Raw genomic sequence first — 19,082 nt, forward strand, 5'->3', positions numbered from 1 at the left:
AAAATAAAGCAAGAATGATGGAAGGTAGTCCTTCTCGGCTGATATTTTACTTCTTTCCTTCTCCCCCATTTTCTCACTCAGTTTCTCTCCACCATCCACCCTCCATGGCCAAGAGGATCAGCTGCAAAGCTTCTGTTAATGGAACTGGTTTCACAAGTGACTGAAATGGCCAGTCGTCTTGTTTCTAGCCGCATTGGTATAAACCCTGCCCCAGAATAAATGCTACTACGAAAAAATTGGAAACCTTTTGTTGCACTGACTTATATTAGATGCCACTTGGTGCAATGGAACAACATATTGGTGCTCCAGGAAATACGGCTTGAAATTCTGATTTTTGATTTGGTGCAAAAGTGGTTCTGCCGTAGGGGACTGGAATTTGGATCAGAAGTCAGCTATGCCAGAGTTACGTCCGTTCTAAAATTCATGTTAAATTTCAGTAGAAATGGCTGCTGGCAGAAGATTGACCCGCTGACTAGACCACTGGTTGTCTGCCTATTCCGATTTTCAGGCAGATTTTGGTGACCAGGTCTCCCACCGAAAATAGGTCGAGGACTAATTCATATATGCAAATCTGAGTCAAATGAAACAGTTAAGACCCCACCTCTGATTTAGGAAGAACTGTACCTCACTGTTAATGTTCATAAGATGTGTCATCTGTACAAATTATTTAAGCTGATTATTTTACGAGGCAATTTTGAAAGACTTTGTTTCTGGCACAAAGACTTTGTTTCCCACATTACAACAGTGACTACACTCCAAAAGTACTTCATTGGCTGTAAAGCGCTTTGAGTCGTCCGGTGGTCGTGAAAGGTGCTATATAAATGTAAGTCTTTCTTTCACAATGCCACGCTAAATGGGAATACAGGTTGCAGAATCAGTCCTATAGTGTTACAGCCCTGTCTCTGACCTGAAATTCGCTCCAGTGAGGCTCCACACCAGGCACAAAGCCTCACAGAATTACTCCTTACACGTTTTTTCAATATTCTTTGAAGCAGTGGTGCATATTGTTTTATAGATTAATTACATTAACTTGGGAGAGAAGAGAACCTACAAATAGAAGTAAAGCCCATTTCAAACATGAAGAGAAGGAGCAGGTCTGTGCAGCACTTACTTTGAATGTTCTACCTAGCTGTAGCAGTAAATAAGAAAAGAAAAAGCATCAGTTAAATACATTGATCAGATATTTACTTATTGGAGGTGATAAGTAACTGTATTATATCTCAAAAAAAATCTAAAGAGGCTTTGGCTAAACTGGTGGATAAGCTATTAAAGAACCTGTAGGCCTAGAAATTCAGTATCGCCACGTTTGGGGCGCTACAGTCGAGCGTGCACTAAATTTAGCGCCCGGCGCAACTTAGTACCACCTTCAGCGAAATTGAGTTGCTTCGCCCCAAGTGGTTCTTGCTGCGCTAAAGCAGGCGCTGCACGACTATCCTAAGGCGCTAAGCCGGAGAGGCGAGGCGCTACTACCGAGGGCGGGCGCAGCGCAGGTGCGGCCAGTTAGCGATTGCAGGCAGACACGCTGGCGCCGGTCACCTCTTAAAGGGGGAGGGTCGATTTGGCTTGCAGCCACGCCCTGCACATTGGAGCCCTGATTCTCGGCCTGGACAGACCTGCTGCGACATCGTTACGCCTACGACCATGGAGAAGGCCAGGGAGCGAGCGCAGCGCTTCAGTGAGGGGGCCCTGAAGGTTCTGGTTGGCGCAGTGGAGTGCAGGCGACCTATCCTCTTTCCGGACAGTGGCAGGAGGCCGCTGCCCAACGAATATCGAAAAGCTTGAGGGAGGTGGCACACAGTGACCTCCAGCAGCATGGTACCTAGGACCCCAACGCAATGCAGGAAGAAGTTCAACGATCTCACTCGGGTTGTCAGGGTGAGTACCCTTTCCAGTATCCTCTTCATCCCTGCATGTGCACCTCACTTTATGGCCAAAGGGTCCTGAAAGCCCCAATGCCCAGCCCTCATCCAACACTTATGGGCCTCTCATGAAAATCACATGCCCATTCACCACTTTACACACTGCAAGGGCTATTTGACCATGTGAGGCAGTGCAGCCAAGATCAGGGCTTGACACTGTACTCAGAGCCCGTCCTTTCTCTTGCAGGGCAAGCTGTCCCACAATAGGAGGCAGCAGCAACGGACCGGGGGAGGCCGTCCTGAACTTAAAGACCTCAGCGATCTGGAGCAGCGAGTGGAACGGATCATGGCAGGCCGGCTGACTGGCCCCGTCGCCACTGGAGATGCCGACTCTGTTCTGGACAGCAATGGTATGGTCATCACCTTTTTGACCTCTCTCTTTCCACTTGTGCCTCACACCAGCATCCTTTGCCACTATCGAACCAATGCAGTGCATTGCAGCACTCATGCCTCCCTCGCTGCCGCCCTGTCCTCACACTAAAGCAACTCTTGTACCTCCCTGCTTTCAGATGCTGATTCGCAAGGTGAGGAGGCGGGCCCTCAAGCTGCCACTGAGTGAATCGGAAGACGAGGAAGAGGAAGCCGGAACATCAGTGCCACCCTCAGGGAAGCTCGGCGGCCTTCTCCCCGGAGGGAGAGTGTGGCCTCCAGTCCTGCTACAGTGCGCGCCGAGGAGGTGCGGCTCCTTGCTGAAATGGGCGCCCAGGCGGAGCGCAGGCACACTGAGCTCATGGCTGCAGTGGCAAGGATGCCTGACTCCATAGAGTCACTGGCAAGGAGTGTACAGGAATTCAGGGCAGCACAGGCAAAGAGTCTGCAGGACTTCGGTGCAGCAGTCGGCTTCCAGCCAAGTGCTTAGTCGTGCCATGCAGTCACTGGCTGGTCTGATGCAGACACAGATCAGGGCCACACGAGCACTAACTGCTGCCACCCTCGCTGGATTGGGCAGGATTCGCCGGGGCCCTCGCCGCACCGCAGCAGGCCAGCAGTCTGTGCTTCAGCAGATTACTGCGCATAGTTCAGTGCTGCCCCGTGCAAGTGCCAGTGTCTCGTCCGGCCAGGGAGTGCCTGTGCTCTGTCAGGTTGGCAACATTCCTGCTGCCAACACTGTCACTCCTCCACTGCAGCTGCCACCACCCGTAGGACAGACTGCTGCCACCCAAGCAGAGTTGGAGCAGTCAGCAGCCGGGCCCTCCAGGCCCAGAGCTGGTCCAGGCCATCCCCCAAGGGCATCTGCCGACTCACTATCTGACCCTCAGCAGCCTTCCCCCAGCCACTGGGGTCCCATTGCAGGGGAGCTGCAGGGTGGGAAGGGGCCAATCTCGCAAGCGAGGCAGATCACCCTCGCAGGCCAAAAAGTAGGAGGTGTGGCAAAATGCTGTGTTTTTTTTTTGTGAAGGCCGAGGATCATGGTCATTTTTGTTCAACTCTTTTCTTCATTGTCTCCAGGTTGTGAGAGCCAGTTATGTGTCTGACTTTTTTGGGGAGGGTTTCGCTGTATTTGTTTGTCATGTGGGAAGGGCACAGAGTTTGTTAAATAAGTAATTGTCTTTATTCAGATTGTGCATGTTTGCACTTTGAACTATTTGTTGCCTTGACCGGATCAGGGTTTGCGGAGCGGGTCCATTCATGTTCTTTCAATGGCACAAGCCATTCCCTCAGAGGGGGCCTAGAACCGACTTGCAATAAGCCGCTGACGGACGGCCCTTGCACTTTGTGCCTCCCTCCCGTCTTGGTGCTCTTCCTCCTCCTCCTCTGGTGGTCCTCCAATGTCTGCTGGCAGTGGCTGAGTCCTGAGGATTGCCAGGTTGTGCAGCATGCAGCACACTACAACGAAATGGGAGGCTCGCTCAGGCGAGTACTGAAGGGTTCCCCCGGAATGGTCCAGACAGCGGAACCGTTGCTTTAGCACGCCGATTGTGTGCTCAATGATGTTCCTGGTCGCTTGATGGCTCTCATTGTATTGCTCTTCAGCAGGGGTGCTGGGCGCACGGAGCGGGGTCATCAGCCAGGTGCACAAAGGATAGCCCTTGTCCCCGAGAAGCCAGCCTCCTGGGTGAGCCAGGGCTTTGAAAAGGTCTGCCACAGAAGTCTGGCGCAGGATGAAGGCGTCGTGGCTGCTGCCTGGAAAGCGGGCATTGACAGCTAGTATCAGCTGCCTGTAGTCACACACCAACTGCACGTTCAACGAATGGAACCCCTTCCGGTTGCGGTAATCCTCGGCATTCTCTAGAGGCGCCCGCAAAGCCACATGCGTACAGTCAATGGCACCCTGGACCATGGGGAAGCCCGCTATTCTTGCAAATCCCACTGCGCACTCCTGCTGCTTGTCCAGGGTCATGGGGTAGGAAATGTACTGATGTCTCCTTTTGAAGAGGGCATTCGTGACTTGGCGGATGCAGCAATGCACCGCGAACTGGGAGACATTGGCAATGTCCCCAGTAGCAGATTGGAAGGAGCCGGTGGCATAGAAGTTGAGAGCCACTGTCTCCTTCACTGCCACCGACAGAGACGTCCTGCTCTTCAGCTGAGGCTGCAGATCTCTCTGAAGCAGGTGGCAGATCTCAGTGACCACCTCCCTTCTGAATCGAAGCCTCCGAATGTACTGCTCCTCAGACATGTTGAGGTAGGAGAACTGCTGGCGGTATACCCTGGGAGGGTAAGGCCTCCTGTGCCAACGCCTGTTGGCCCTCCTCCGTCTGGCCATGATTGACACTCTCTCTCGGCGTCTCTGAGCCCTCTCAATGCAATGGAGAAACCCAACGTTTCCACCCATTGCAGCCCCATTATATGTGGCCACTCAAGACTATGGCACTGAGAAATCAATCCAACTGCAAAGCTCTGGGCTGAAGCCAGAAGTACCTGTGCGAGCGCTGAGTCAAAGCAGAAAGCTCTCTCCCTTTGTCTCTCTGCAAATCTCTCTCTCTCTCACACAGAAGGAGTGGTCCAAAATGGCTACCACTAAGAAGGCAGGAAGAGCCCCCTTTAAATAGCACCCCCCCCCAGCGACTGGGAACCGTTCCACTCAACCGGTCGCTGGCAGCGCCAGGTGGAAAGGGGGGCGCCACTGAAGTTCCGGTTCGGGGCGCACTAAGGGCGTTGCACCATGAAATGACGTCAGGATCTGCGCGCGCAGCTGAGCGGGCGTTGCGGTTTTGCGCCACCGCTAAACGTCCACTCAAGTTCGCGAGAGGCGCAGATCGTGCCGCGTCCAGGCGCTAGCCGCTTCGCGCCCTACTTATCGCCCTCTTAAGGCGCTAGCGGCTGGCGCTACCAACTGAATTTCTAGGCCGTTGTGTTTAATCGCCTGTAAAAAGCCTTGCATTTACTTTGCTCATACATTGTGCCTTGTTTCTATCTTACTTCTGTGAATCCTTCTTTCAAAACAGTGGACTGGATTTTAGCCCAGAGGCAAGTTCCGTGCTGGGGCTGTTGTGAGGTCGGGAAACCTGGAAGAACTGGTTTCCCGAATGTCCCTAGAAGAGAAGTCCCGAATGTTCGTGCAGTTTTTAAGCTGCTGGGCTCCTTTAAAAAAATTTCTGTTGGGTTCCTGCCCACAGGCAGCCTGATTGGTAGGCTGGAGGCCGATAGTGGTCGGGGGTGAGCAGACAGATTGGTGTGGGGGTTTACTGGGTAGCTTGTTGGGCCTGGAGGAAACACTCCTGCTCCTCCTGGCCCACAAGCAGTGCTGAGGCAATCACCTTATGGATTCAGCCATTATTGCCTTCTTCCAGAGGCCTTGGAAACCCAGTGGGCATGAATTAAAAATAGCATGACTATTAAAATGAAGGCAGGCAGCTTCATTATAATATTTAAATGACCAACCAACTTCCCCCCAAGTGGATTGGTCGCCTGCCCCTCATCCTGCCACTGTTAAAACTGGAAGTGGGCGGCTTTGAGGCGGGTTGGATTCCTGTTTCAGACTTTTTGCATTTTAACCTTTGACACTACCCCAACCCAACCGTTTTTGGGTGTTAAGAATCAGCCGAGTATCTCACTTCCATTCTGCAGATTAATTTTTCCCCATCCCCAAGCATTTACTTTTCTCTTGAAACTATCATTTTATGTCATTTATAGAGCTGCTTATGAATTGTGTGCTGATCAAGACGCGGGATCTCAGCGTTCATGACTTTCAATTTTGGGCATACATTTGCTTGGGCCTTTTAGTCTTACCAAATATTTCCTGGTCAGGTATATAGTACAGTTGAATGCAGAGTAAAACTCTCCCTCTACCCTGCCCCAACAATGGGTTTCAGTCACAAAGCTCAGAAGAGCACTCCCTACTCTATCAGCGTGACATTTTTTCATTTCCCATAATGGCCCAGAAGCTGAATGCTAAATTAGAGGCTGCTTTGTGCCATGGGGCTATGCCCACTAGGAAATGGACTTAGACTGCCCAAACTCATTTTATAGATAAGGATCCTTACAAATAGGAGAAAGAAGCTGGACTGGATTTCAACCCAGCCCTCAAGAGTTGAAAAGCCAGTGTCTAACCTACTGAAGCACTCAGTCCCCTTAATAGTAATTGCTGTCTATTATGTACTGGGAAGCTTTTTCTCGATGGTCACCGAGTTGATAAATATACCACATGATGTGATTCTGAATGTTTGCAGTTCAGGAAAACCTCAAGTTCAATTTCGAGTCTGCGCTTAGTTAACCAACCTTGATGAAGCGATGATGGAGTATGGTACTAAAGTTAGTTCCTGGCTAGGAAGGGGGGGGAAAAGTGCCTTAGTTTCATTTCCCAATCACTATTAAGTGACCATTGTTAAAAATAAAAAATGAGCAAGGACTTGGTTTCAATGTCAATGCAGTTGAGCAGCCTGCTGACACTCCGGAGTTAATTATAACCCCCCTTCACCCAGCGAGAATGGTGCGTGGGAAGAGTCAAATCATCCGAGTCTACTTGCCAGCCCAAGACTGCACCGTTCCCGCCTGGCGACATTTTTTCTTCACCTATCAATTCGGCTGAATTTCAGCTGCAGGCAGGCGGGGACCTAATTTACATTGCAAAGTCACGGCCTGATGTCATCGGTGCTACGACAGTATTTTAACTTCTGCATTCGGAAGACCTGCACAGGGTCAACCCCAACATCACAGAATGGCCAGAGAGGCCAATGTACGTTTGAAAAAATAATTTTTAGATGGAATCCTTGTGGACCAGGAAGAGCAGGAGTGCTCCCCCAGTCTTGCAAGGCTGCCTTGGGCCTCCTCTGCACTGGGCTTCTCCCCTCCCCCCTAACCCCACTCCAACCGCGATCCTTCCCATTCACTTTTCCTCACTCACTTTGCTGGGGACCGTTTCCGTGGGCCTCCAGCAGCAGCCTGACGCTCCACGGCTTTCCACTCTTGCCCGCCCGCTGGCAATGACATCATTCCCAATGTCTTCAGGCAGGAGTCAGTTTTGGGGTATTCAAATGAGGCACGAGAGTTCAAATCTTCCGGGCCTCACACTCCGGGCGGCCAGATGGATCACTGCTTTGGCACCCACACCCCCGATTCCTGCCCCCAAGTTAAAATTGACCCTTCAGTATCTAGGTTCACACATGTAGAATGGTCACTTGGTTCAGATACTGGTAGCTTTTCAGGTGCCTGTGGAATATACCTCCGCATAAGTCAACACCTTCAACAGAGGAGACACAACAGAAATACACTGGGGAAAAAAGTTCGCTGTCAAATGACCATAAATTTTCACAATTAAAAAGTGCACTTTCCCTGTCTCTTTAAAAATGTTTGCATGTACTATGCACTAGCTTATAACACACATGGGTTTGGGCTCACTTTCCAATATAAAATGGGGCATGTTGCACATGAAAATAATCAAGTTACTATAAAAATATTCACAGCTAATTTCATATAGTGCATCACAGCAGCCAGAGGGTGAAGAATCCTCAATCGTGAAGTTCAGAAGCTTTGTTTTTTTTTCCTTGTACTGTTGCCAGAAATTCCAAGTCTAATAACTGCCTCTCCACACATACACATTGTAAGCATATGTGTCTCTTCAGAGGACTGCATGTCTAATAGCCTAATGGTGTTCAGGAACATGTCAGAAAAATAAAAGAACTTCCCCCCCCCCCCCGCCACCAATTATATGCAATAATGAGGAATATAAAACCTGAGCCAGCTTTAGGTAGAAAATTCAGCAAGAAAAACAGATGGTGAGAACACATCCAAAAACCAGAAGCTCATTAGGAGACACAGTTTAGGAGCAAGAAAAAGGAAACTGCAAACAGAAGAGGGGACATTTATAATAGGTCAGTGGAGTACATAGAAAATTGTGTTATTTGATTATACAATGCATGCCTAGAAGTAAGTTGAAAGTTTGTTTTCTAATCAAAAGGTTCAGAGAACTTCATAAACCATAATAGCAATGCTACATTTACAACCACGATTAGGTTAGACTTGAAACTCACTCCAGAGTGTTTCTTGTATAGTATGTACAATTTAGTTTGCTGGTTTATTCTTTTTTGGCTGATACTGTATAGAAACATAGAAGATAGGAGCAGGAGTAGGTTATTCGGCCCCTCGAGCCTGCTCTGCCATTCAATGCGATCATGGCTGATCATCCGAATTCAGTACCCTGTCCCTGCTTTCTCCCCATATCCCTTTAGCCTTAAGAAATATATCCAACTCCTTCTTGAATATATTTAATGAATTGGCCTCTACTGCCTTCTGTGGTAGAGAATTCCACAGGTTCACCACTCTCTGGGTGAAGAAATTCCTCATCTCTGTCCTAAATGGCTTACCCCTTATCCTAGACTGTGACCCCTGGTTCTGGACTCCCTGACCATCTGGAACATCCTTCCTGCATCTAGTCTGTCTAGTCCCGTTAGAATTTTATAAGTTTCAATGAGATCCCCTCTCATTCTTCTAAACTCCAGCGAGTACAAGCCCAATCGACCCAATCTCTCCTCATAAGTCATTCCTGCCATCCCAGGTATCAGCCTGGTGAATCTTCGCTGCACTCCTTCCATGGCAAGGACATCCTTCCCCAGATAAGGCGACCAAAACTGCACACAGTACTCAAGGTGTGGTCTCACCAAGGCCCTGTACAACTGCAGCAAGACATCCTTGTTCCTGTACTCAAACCCTCTTGCTACGAAGGCCAACATACCATTTGCCTTCTTAACCGCCTGCTGCACCTGCATGCTTATCTTCAGCGACTGGTGCACAAGGACGCCCAGGTCTCGTTGCACTTCCCTTTCTCCCAATCTATTGCCATTCAGATAATAATCTGCCTTCTTGTTTTTGGCACCAAAGTGGATAACCTCACATTTATCCACATTATACTGCATCTGCCATGCTTCTGCCCAATCACCCAACCTGTCCAAATCATACTGGAGTTTCTCGGTATCCTCCTCACAGCACACACACCCACCGCATCAGATACTCTTGTATCTGATGCATAATGCTATCAGCAAAAGGACATTGTGAAAGCATACTGAGAGTTTAACACATATACTGGATAGAAGGTTTACCATAGAATCATAGAAATTTACAGCACAGAAAGAGGCCATTCGGTCCATCGTGTCTGTGCCGGCCGAAAAAAAGTGTTATCCAGCCTAATCCCGCTTTCCAGCTCTTGGTCCGTAGCCTTGTAGATTACAGCATGTCAAGTGCATATCCAAGTACTTTTTAAATGTGATGAGGGTTTCTGCCTCTACCACCCTTTCAGGCAGTGAGTTCCAGACCCCCACCACCCTCTGGGTGAAAGAAGTTCTCCTCAACTCCCCTCTAATCCTTCTACCAATTACTTTAAATCACCTACATATGTCCTGATAAGTATTGGATGTCTGCGAGATTCTCATGTGAATGTTTGCACACATCAGAAAGGGTTCACATGGGCAATTGCACAACATTCACAAAACTAACTGACCAGAAAACAAAACACTTTCCCCAACATCAAACTGAAACTGTATCTGGGGCTTTAAAGGCTGTTGTCCAATTTAAATGTTTAGCTATAAACTGTTGGAACAGTTATCATGATTCATTACACGTGAACTCAGATCAGTGCCTTGTAATTTCTACTATTAATGCAGCAATTACCCAGATTTACCACAGTTAGTTATGATTGTAATGCCGCAGACACGAGGTTTTGAAAATTGATGTTAGAGGTATTTGGAACTTACTAAAAAATTACATAATTAGACTTGAACTGCCACCCTAGATGTAGCAAGTTTGCATCACGTGACCTGCCTTCACTTCAAAGGAAAGGTCTAAGTTCTAAGTACCAAATTTCTGTTAGTGAAAAAACATAAAATGAAATCTATTTGCTGAATTAGTTTTCTGGGTGGTTCGATGCAGAGGTTTACCTGGCTGGCAGAAGGTTGGTGACAGCTCCCTGGCAACTCCCCTCGCAATGTCGGATTCCTGGCGTGCGGCTTGTGCGGCCCCATCCGCTCCGTCAGCTTTGGCCCTTGCATGTGCAGTTCTAGATTCAAAAATAAAAGTAAACTTCAGCAATGTACTGCCAGCATTATTTTATCTTGCACTGTATTTGGGCTTGATGAGTCACAATGTAGAATCATATAATTTAGTAGGATTCTCCCTGTCTTTTTATCGCCAAGCATACCATAAACAAAAAAACCATGAACAACAGCATAGCAATGGTACAATTTGCCACATGCACAACAAAGGAGGGAAACATATTCCTTATTGGATAACCTTTGTTTTTACTGTTTGAATTTCAAAAATTAAGATATCTACATTACATTCTTATCAAGTGCATAATCTATTAAAATGTATATTGCTTCAATTATTTACAATTACATAACTAAAAGATATCCCTTTCGTCTTCTTGAATAAAGATGAATGTCAGATTTGTAAATATTGTTTTTACAGACCAACAAAATCATTATATGATTATCACCGCAGAAAATACTACCGCAAAGTGTGACACTGGCAAATTTAATCCAATCATTTTTGCTGGAATTATAACCTTTTGTTCAACTAAAAGGGACTTGATTATGCTATAGTGAGCTTTTTAAAATGGACCTATCCGGACATGTTTTAGTAATAAAATAATGATGAAAATAAGCCTTAACATGTGATATCAAGGCATCTTGTGTAAAAGTGTAATGACAAACAATTTTAATTTAAACTAAAGCTATTTTTGATTGTACCTTTGGTACTATGTCTTTAATATTCACTAGATTTTTGATTGGATTTGTCAACTTCAGTGGTTTTTGTTCGAAAGCTCATTGCCACTGGCTATTTTCTTACAGAAACCATTGTACAGAGGTGAGCACTTGGACCTTGCTTATGCTGCTGCGCTTGTTAAATTGTCTGAAATGTCCGATTAGCAGAAAAAATATCAACTCCTTTCAGCTCTAAAATTACAGCATGGCTCGACAAACCAGTGAGGACGCTGGAGAGAACATTATACCTAGTTGCCCAACAGGTCGTAGACCCACCTGCACGAAGGCTGGAAAAACCGGTGCAGTGTGCTGCAGATAGGCCATAATGACTTCACACTACATTGCTTAGCTAATGGTAGAGCGTTAGGCATGGATAGTATTTATACCAAATTCCTAAAATCTGTTGTAGGACGAGAATGGTGAACAGTGCGAAGAACCATCAGCATGACTCAGAAGTGTCCTTCTGAGGCACAGTGGATGCCAGCTTCAGTGTGCACACAAGCCTTCATGGACATGGAGAAGGGTGCTTTGGCCTTTCTTAATTTTCTTCAATGACAACAAAGTCCCAGTGCAGATTAAGCTTGTGGCAGATGTGTCCAAACCATTCTCCTTCATGGTACATATCTTAGGCAGGCAACATAACATAACTCTGTACTATGTGCGATATACAGGACGAAACTGTGAGATGAATTGTGGCAAAAAGGGGAAATGGTTGCAGGAAAGGAGATAATTCTTATGGGAGCCAAATATACAAATTGTAAGTTCTATAAGTGAAAAGCTGGATGATGGTAGTCATTAGTTTGCTTGGTTGCAGCAAAGTACCTTAAAGCAACATCATCTACACTCATATTAGAGCATATTAATAAACATCGAAACATAGAAGATAGGAGCAGGAGTAGGCCTTTTGGCCCCTCGAGCCTGCTCCGCCATTCAATGAGATCATGGCTGATCATCCAAACTCAGTACCCTGTCCCTGCCTTCTCCCCATATCCCTTGATCCCTTTAGCCTTAAGAAATATATCTAACTCCTTTTTGAATATATTTAATGAATTGGCCTCAACTGCCTTCTGTGGTAGAGAATTCTACAGGTTCACCACTCTCTGGGTGAAGAAATTCCTCCTCATCTCAGTCCTAAATGGTTTACCCCTTATCTTTAGACTGTGACCCCTGGTTCTGGATTCCCCGCCATTGGGAACATCCTTCCTGCATCTAGTCTGTCTAGTCCTGTTAGAATTTTATAAGTTTCAATGAGATCCCCTCTCATTCTTCTAAACTCCAGCGAGTATAAGCCCAATCGACCCAATCTCTCCTCATACGTCATTCCTGCCATCCCAGGCATCAGTCTGGTGAATCTTCGCTGCACTCCCTCCATGGCAAGAACATCCTTCCTCAGATAAGGCGACCAACACTGCACACAATACTCAAGGTGTGGTCTCACCAAGGCCCTGTACAACTGCAGCAAGACATCCTTGTTCCTGTACGCGACAATGCATGTAATCCGCATAACATTTAAAATATTACAAGGTGATGAATAACTCAGTATCAATATTTTGTTTTTGCTTATTTGAGTATGTGACACATGCAAGAATTCATCACTTTGCTCAAGAGTCTCCATAACCAAGTTACTTAGAAATCCACACAGGCAGAGGTTTGTTGTGAAGTGCACAACTCTCTCCCTGTTGGGACACGCTGCACTTATCTATGTCAGAGAACACAGGTCGGCAAGATCCAAGGCTTAGAAACTCAGTTTGTGCAGGGATACTGTTGGAGTTTAACTAATTAAACCTGTGCAATTCGCCAACACAGGTAAACATCCTGCCGCTTGCCAATACCACCCAACCCAGTAGGGCATTGGTTTGCAGGGTTATATGGGAAGAACCTTCCAAAGGCAGGTCAACTCCAGGGCCTAGAAATTCATGAACGCCACAAAAGCTGCCAGTGCCACCGTGGGCCAAAAATGATGGCGCTGACAGGACCTAAAAATTGGTGCTGGGGCCTAATTAACATTAGCCCAGCGCTTATCTCACTGTGCAACGCCGTTGTGATGGCGTTTGTCCCGGCAGGAGGCCCCAATGTAGCGTGGCCGCAGCGTCAGTGCAGCTAGAACAGCCTGCTCTGAAAGTGAGGCTGTCATTTCAGAAAGCAATGTCGGTTTCTTAAAGAGGACCTGCCTTCTGAAATGAAAAAATAAGTCATGTAAAAATAGGCCCTTACAGCTCAACTGCCTTCTGGAAAAAAAATTAACATTAAAAAAAATTCCCAAACGGGAGTCTTCAGCTCTTAAAGCTGAATTCCCTTCCGCACCCAAGAAAAATGGTAAAAATGCTTCAGCACTAACCCAAATAGCTCAGAAAGCCAGGCAAGGGGCACCCAGGGTCTCGCATGCAGTACTCCAGGATTGTGCAGGGGGTCAACACTGCAAGAGAGGTTCTCTACCCACAGGGGCCAGGAGGCCCTCCAAAAAGAACAATGTGGGACCAGATCACCGAGGCCTTCACTGCCAGCAGGGTTGCCCCCACCACCAGGCTCCAGTGCCCAAAGAAGTTTCATGACCTCAGACCACAGGTCAAGGTCAGTGAATGCATCTTCAAAAGCCATCTGCTACCAACTGCACCACTAGCCTCACACACTGCTCAATGCACGACAGCCCACCCCCAATCATTCGCCTATCAACCACGAGGTACATCTCACATTCCTAGCTTCACCTCCCCCCCCTCCCTTGGTGGAGACGATGCTGGCCATTCTTGGCAGGGGCATGGCTGAGCCCTTGGCCGGCGGCGGGGCTGAAAGGATACAAGATGTTGGTATCCTCATATGTTAACCTCCTTCTCGCATGCACCTCTTGATTTCCTGCCCTCCCATCACCACAACTCCACCCTTGTGCCTTCCTCATTTCACACAACCCAAGAAATGCAGCCTGCCCAGCCACTGGTCTACCAAGAAAGGGGAGAGCAGAGTGAAGAAGAAGAAGAAACACCGTCACTCGATTTGACACTCCCAGCCACCAGCTCAAGGTCGACCAACAAGGCCATCTGCAGTGTCCCCACTGAAAGTCAGCAGCCTTCCACCAGCCATGCTGCAGCTACTGGGGTAGCACTGCATGACATCAGTAGGATAGGCAAAGGCACACACAAGACAGTCACTAAAGGAATGTATTAGGGTGAGGAGTTGATTTCTTGATGTCATATTGGATGGAAAGATGTATAAAGTTGGATTGGAAAGTTTGCTTTGTGGTGGCTTTTATTTCAGCATTGTGACCAAGAGGACGCTGTGATGGTCAATAACAGAAATAAGGTAAGGTGTGGGACTAATGTTGAAAGGGGAATTGGGGTTGTGGTCACTGGTACCGCAGGTGGATGATTCCATCCCGGATATCCTGGCCAGAAAGGGGCTGTCTGGTTTGCACCCTTCCTTCTGTTTCCTCCTCTTCCCTCTGCGAGCGGATGCTGTAAATCTGAAATAAAAGCATAAAATGCTGGAAATACTCAGCAGGTCAGGCAGCATCTCGACCAGAGACGTGAACTGTTTCTCTCTCCACAGATGTTGCCTGAGCTGCTGAGTATTTCTAGCATTTTTTGTCTTCTCAGAGGCCTTCCTTTACCATCCGAGGCCTTGCAAGCATCCAGCTGCACTTCCTGCACACTTAAAAATACTTTTAACATATATTGCACCAATACTTCAATAAAATTTTAAAAATCCAGTCCAAAGCTTAAATGCAAACTTACCTGAAAGATTTTGAAGTGCGATATTAACATAAAATATTGGCCAGCAAAATTTCCAGGTTTTGATCTGCGGTAACACAACCTGCTATGTGACAAAATTTCAACAAGCAGGGCCTGCACAAGCATTGCTGAGGATCGGTACAGCCAGCAGTTGATGGAATGGGCCACAGCTGGGAAAAAGGCCAACAGATGAGATGGTGGAATTGAACAAGATGATCTCAATGGAATGGTGACATCAGAAAGTCAATGCAGGAGCTGGCAGGGAGAAGAGCACAATGGCAAGGTCTTGTGATGCCTATGACCAACTTGGATCTGATACTTGACTGATGGGCTGACAACATTTGACATGAAAGAAATAGCAGCGGATACAACCAGCCATCTATTAAAATAGCCAGCCATATATTAAAACAATCACAGTCTTCATTTCTAAACAAGTTCAATTATTATTACTGAGCTGCTGAAACTCAGGCATACAGGTCATCATTAGTAGAACTACCTGAGCAACAGAAGGGATGACTCTCATTTATTAAACTGGGCCATACTTCTAACTGGCACATAGTATTTCAATTTGTAGGAAGCTTGGATTAAGAGAGCAACAAGACAAAGGAAAAAAAACATTTAAAATGACATTTATAAAATCTTCTAAAACAATTCACAACCTGAAGGAATGAGGCTCCACATTTATAAGAGTTAATTTTTGGATCCATCTCCCCTTCTTAGGCTTGATTGGCAGCATTAACAATTATCACATCGTTAAAAGGGTACTTGCGCTTGTAATTACCAGCCTTAAATACCGGTGGCGGGTTTACTACATATCTACCATGCAAATACACCAACTTCACGCCATTAAATGTAGTTTAATGGCAAGATGCCATTTTCGCAAAGCTAATGGCGGAGCAGTTCAATTCAGATAGCAACTTTTGGATATTTGAGTTTAACCGCGCTTCTACCCCTCGCCTGAAGTTGCTGTACCATTTATGCAAAAACAGAGTGCAATTAGTCCTGTCACTACTTTGACAGCAAAATCTGTCCCTATGTAGATCATCTGTATGATCAGAGTGGTGGTACAGCACCTGTACATTTCAGCCTAATGTAATTTAATTTTTGTGTCTTGCAGGCTATGAGGTGTTGTCATAGCTGAAATCCACTGGATATAATAAGGGTAAAACTGATGTCTGTCTTTTTTTAAACTTGCTTTTATTTTGGGTTAAAAACTTTACATAAAACATTGGATATTAATATTTAGTGGCAGTAAATAGTATTGCAAAAAGTATCAATGCTTCATGGATATTAGAAATGAATTGCTAACTTAATTGTGAATCATCTGTAGAACATTGGCAGGGAATAACTCATATTGGCAATATGTTTTCAATCATATCTAACTATGACAATACTAGCAACAGAACAGGGTTACCTTGGATTTTTAGTGATGCACTCTGCAGAGTCTACAGATAACCCTAAATGTTCATTTTGGTTTTGCTAATTTTAGAAGTATGCTAGTTGAAGTTATAAAGAGCTATAATCAGCATGCACTAGATGGCATAGCTGCTACTTAAAATGCCAAAATTCCTGTTCTACCAGTCTGCAGTACCTCCGCACTGAAAGACAGCAAGTTAACAGTGTGCGTACCATTTTCAACTGATTATATGTACAAATCACATGTGGATTTGAAGACAGGATTCATAGAATTTACAGCATAGAAGCAGACCATTCAGCCCAACTGGTCCATGCCGATGTTCATATGCCAAATAAGCCTCCTCCCACCCTACTTCATCTAACTATCAACATATCCTTCTATTCCTTTACCAATTTTGATAAGTAATGGCTTTATCATTAACAGAAACTTAAATCTTGGTAAATGAAACATTTACTGTCCCTTCTTTACTTCAGTTAGAGTTACAACATACTACTATATATTTTTTATTTGCTTATGAGATCTGGGCTTCGCTGGCAAGACCAGTATTTATTGCCCATCCCTAGTTGCCCTTGAGAAGGTGGTGGTGAGCCGCCTTCCTGAACCGCTGCAGTCCGTGTGGTGAAGGTACTCCCACAGTGTTGTTAGATAGGGAGTTCCAGGATTTTAACTCAGCGACGATGAAGGATCGGTGATATACTTCTAAGTCAGGATGGTGTGTGACTTGGAGGTGGTGGTGTTCCCATGCGCCTGCTGCCCTTGTCCTTCTAGGTGGAAGAGGTCGTGGGTTTGGGAGGTGCTGCCGAAGAAGCCGTGGCGAGTTGCTGCAGTGCATCTTGTAGATGGTACACACTGCAGCCACAGTACACCAGTGGTGGAGAGAGTGAATGTTTAAGGTGGTGGATGGGGTGCCAATCAAACAGGCTGCTTTGTCCTGGATGGTGTCGAGCTTCTTGAGTGTTGTTGGAACTGCACTCATACAGGCAAGTGGAGAGTATTCCATCACTCTTCTTACTTGTAGATGTTGGAAAGGCTTTGGGGAGTCAGGAGGTGAGACGCTCGCCGCAGAATACCCAGTCTTTGACCTGCTCTTGTTGCCACAGTATTTGTGTGGCTGGTCCAGTTAAGTTCCTGGTCAATGGTGACCCCCAGGGTGTTGATGGTGGGGGATTCGGCGATTGTAATGCCGTTGAATGTCAATGGGAGGTGGTTAGTCTCTCATTTGTTGGAGATAGTCATTGCCTGGCACTTCTGTGACGCGAATGTTACCTGCCACTTATCAGCGTCGTCCAGGTCTTGTTGCATGCAGGCATGGGCTGCTTCATTATCTGAGCGGCATTATGTGAATGGACGCAGTTTTCCTTCCAAGCAAATCTCTTAATATATGAATCAGATATTCTGCAGTCATCTATGTAATTATATAATGTATACTGAAAATCTGATTTAAGAGTTGATCATTCCGAAGTGATTTGGAATTAATTACTATATATGACCTCTGTTACCAAGATATTATCCATGTTAAAATTAGGTCATGGCTATCACCACTGAACAGGGAATAACTAGGAAACTGAGTTAGTGATACTTAATCCTAGTAATTGGTTTCCGCTAAAGAAAAGTATACTGATGTTTTGCAGAGGGGAAAAAAGTGAATTTTGACAAAAGAAATTCTCATGCTTGTTAATTTTGACTGGTAAATTAGATCTGCAATCCTATTTGGTGAGCTATGAGTTTAAGAATAACAAGCCTAGATCTACAGGTGCAGTCATCTCTTTCATATGTGTAGCATAACATTGCAAATTTAGTTAACACATATCCCAGTGCAATGTTTTATGACTTTATTACTCTGGATCTCCCATCTACCCAAGGCAGTAGTGTCGGTAGCTGCTGGCATAGCTGCATAATATTAAAAAAAACTAAATCTAACTGAACATGTGTATTGACATTTTTCTAGTAAAGCCAATCCCAGACACCACTGAAATAAAGGGAAGACTGTCTTGTCCAATGTTTAGTTACATTCGAGTTCACATTTTTGCCACTGTAAGATATTTAGTTTAAAACAACAAATGACCTTTGGGTAATCCTTTTGGTTTATACAGGCCCTTTCCTGCATTTCCTTCACACTCTGTCTGAATGCCCACATTGCACTTCTTTTCCACTCGTCACCCAAGAGTACTGTAGTCACGGTGATCAGCACAGCAGCTATAATAGCAGTCCCAAACCAGCAGCATTTAGTCTGTTCACAATGTAGCAGTCTGCTCTTGACTACTACCAAGCAATTACAGTTTTAATCTTTTTGTTTTGTGCCCTTTGATGTATAATGAGGCTTAAACACTGGAAGCTCATTTTGGGAATTAGTTCTTCATGCAAATGAAAATTCAACCCAGGAGAACATTTTTATAATGTTTCCATTATTGATCTTCATACACTCTCAGTCTACATCTTTTTTTGTGGAAATGTGCTCGTGTTCACCTTATTCCTGAGAAAGGTGATCCCTCTTACCTTTCTAACTATCACCTTCTGCTCTTACATGTGCCCTTCTCTGCAGTTATAGAAATTCACATTACCCATAATTTATCCATCACCATAAAATTCTGGCCTGATACCCGATCGCCAGTATGACTTTTGCCATGGCCATTCTAGTGATGATCTTGTTGCAGATGTTCTGCATCTCTGAAACTCTGTTCTTAAGCACTTTCTTTGGACATTTCTAAAGCCTTTTAAAGGTCTGGCACTCTGCACTTCAAAACCCTCATTTCCTTCTTGCTCAGCTATTACACTGCAATTATTGCAGCAGTGTGATTGGGGCTCTTAACTCAGGAGCAGTGGTTCAGTTAAGACGCTGTAGCTTGGAATATGCAGCATTTGTGGCTGGGCAGTAATCGGGTGCGTT

At 45.7% G+C, this 19,082-nt stretch overlaps 1 protein-coding gene across 4 annotated transcripts in view; it reads right to left on the reverse strand.

Moving 5' to 3' along the window:
• Positions 1-19,082, reverse strand: part of LOC147114989 (junctophilin-1-like) — a 237,146-nt gene that overhangs the window by 68,449 nt on the left and 149,615 nt on the right. For 3 of the 4 annotated variants that reach the window (XM_085993180.1, XM_085993181.1, XM_085993179.1), the window contains exon 3: positions 10,232-10,350. The exons of the other annotated variant lie outside the window; for it this stretch is intronic. In XM_085993180.1, the coding sequence (XP_085849306.1) occupies positions 10,232-10,350 (119 nt within the window). The remainder of the gene's footprint in view (positions 1-10,231; positions 10,351-19,082) is intronic. 4 annotated transcript variants of the gene reach the window in all.

This window comes from Somniosus microcephalus, chromosome 7 (assembly GCF_052327205.1).
Source record: "Somniosus microcephalus isolate GS21.2 chromosome 7, FLI_Smic_1.0, whole genome shotgun sequence".
Classification (NCBI taxonomy): domain Eukaryota; kingdom Metazoa; phylum Chordata; class Chondrichthyes; order Squaliformes; family Somniosidae; genus Somniosus; species Somniosus microcephalus.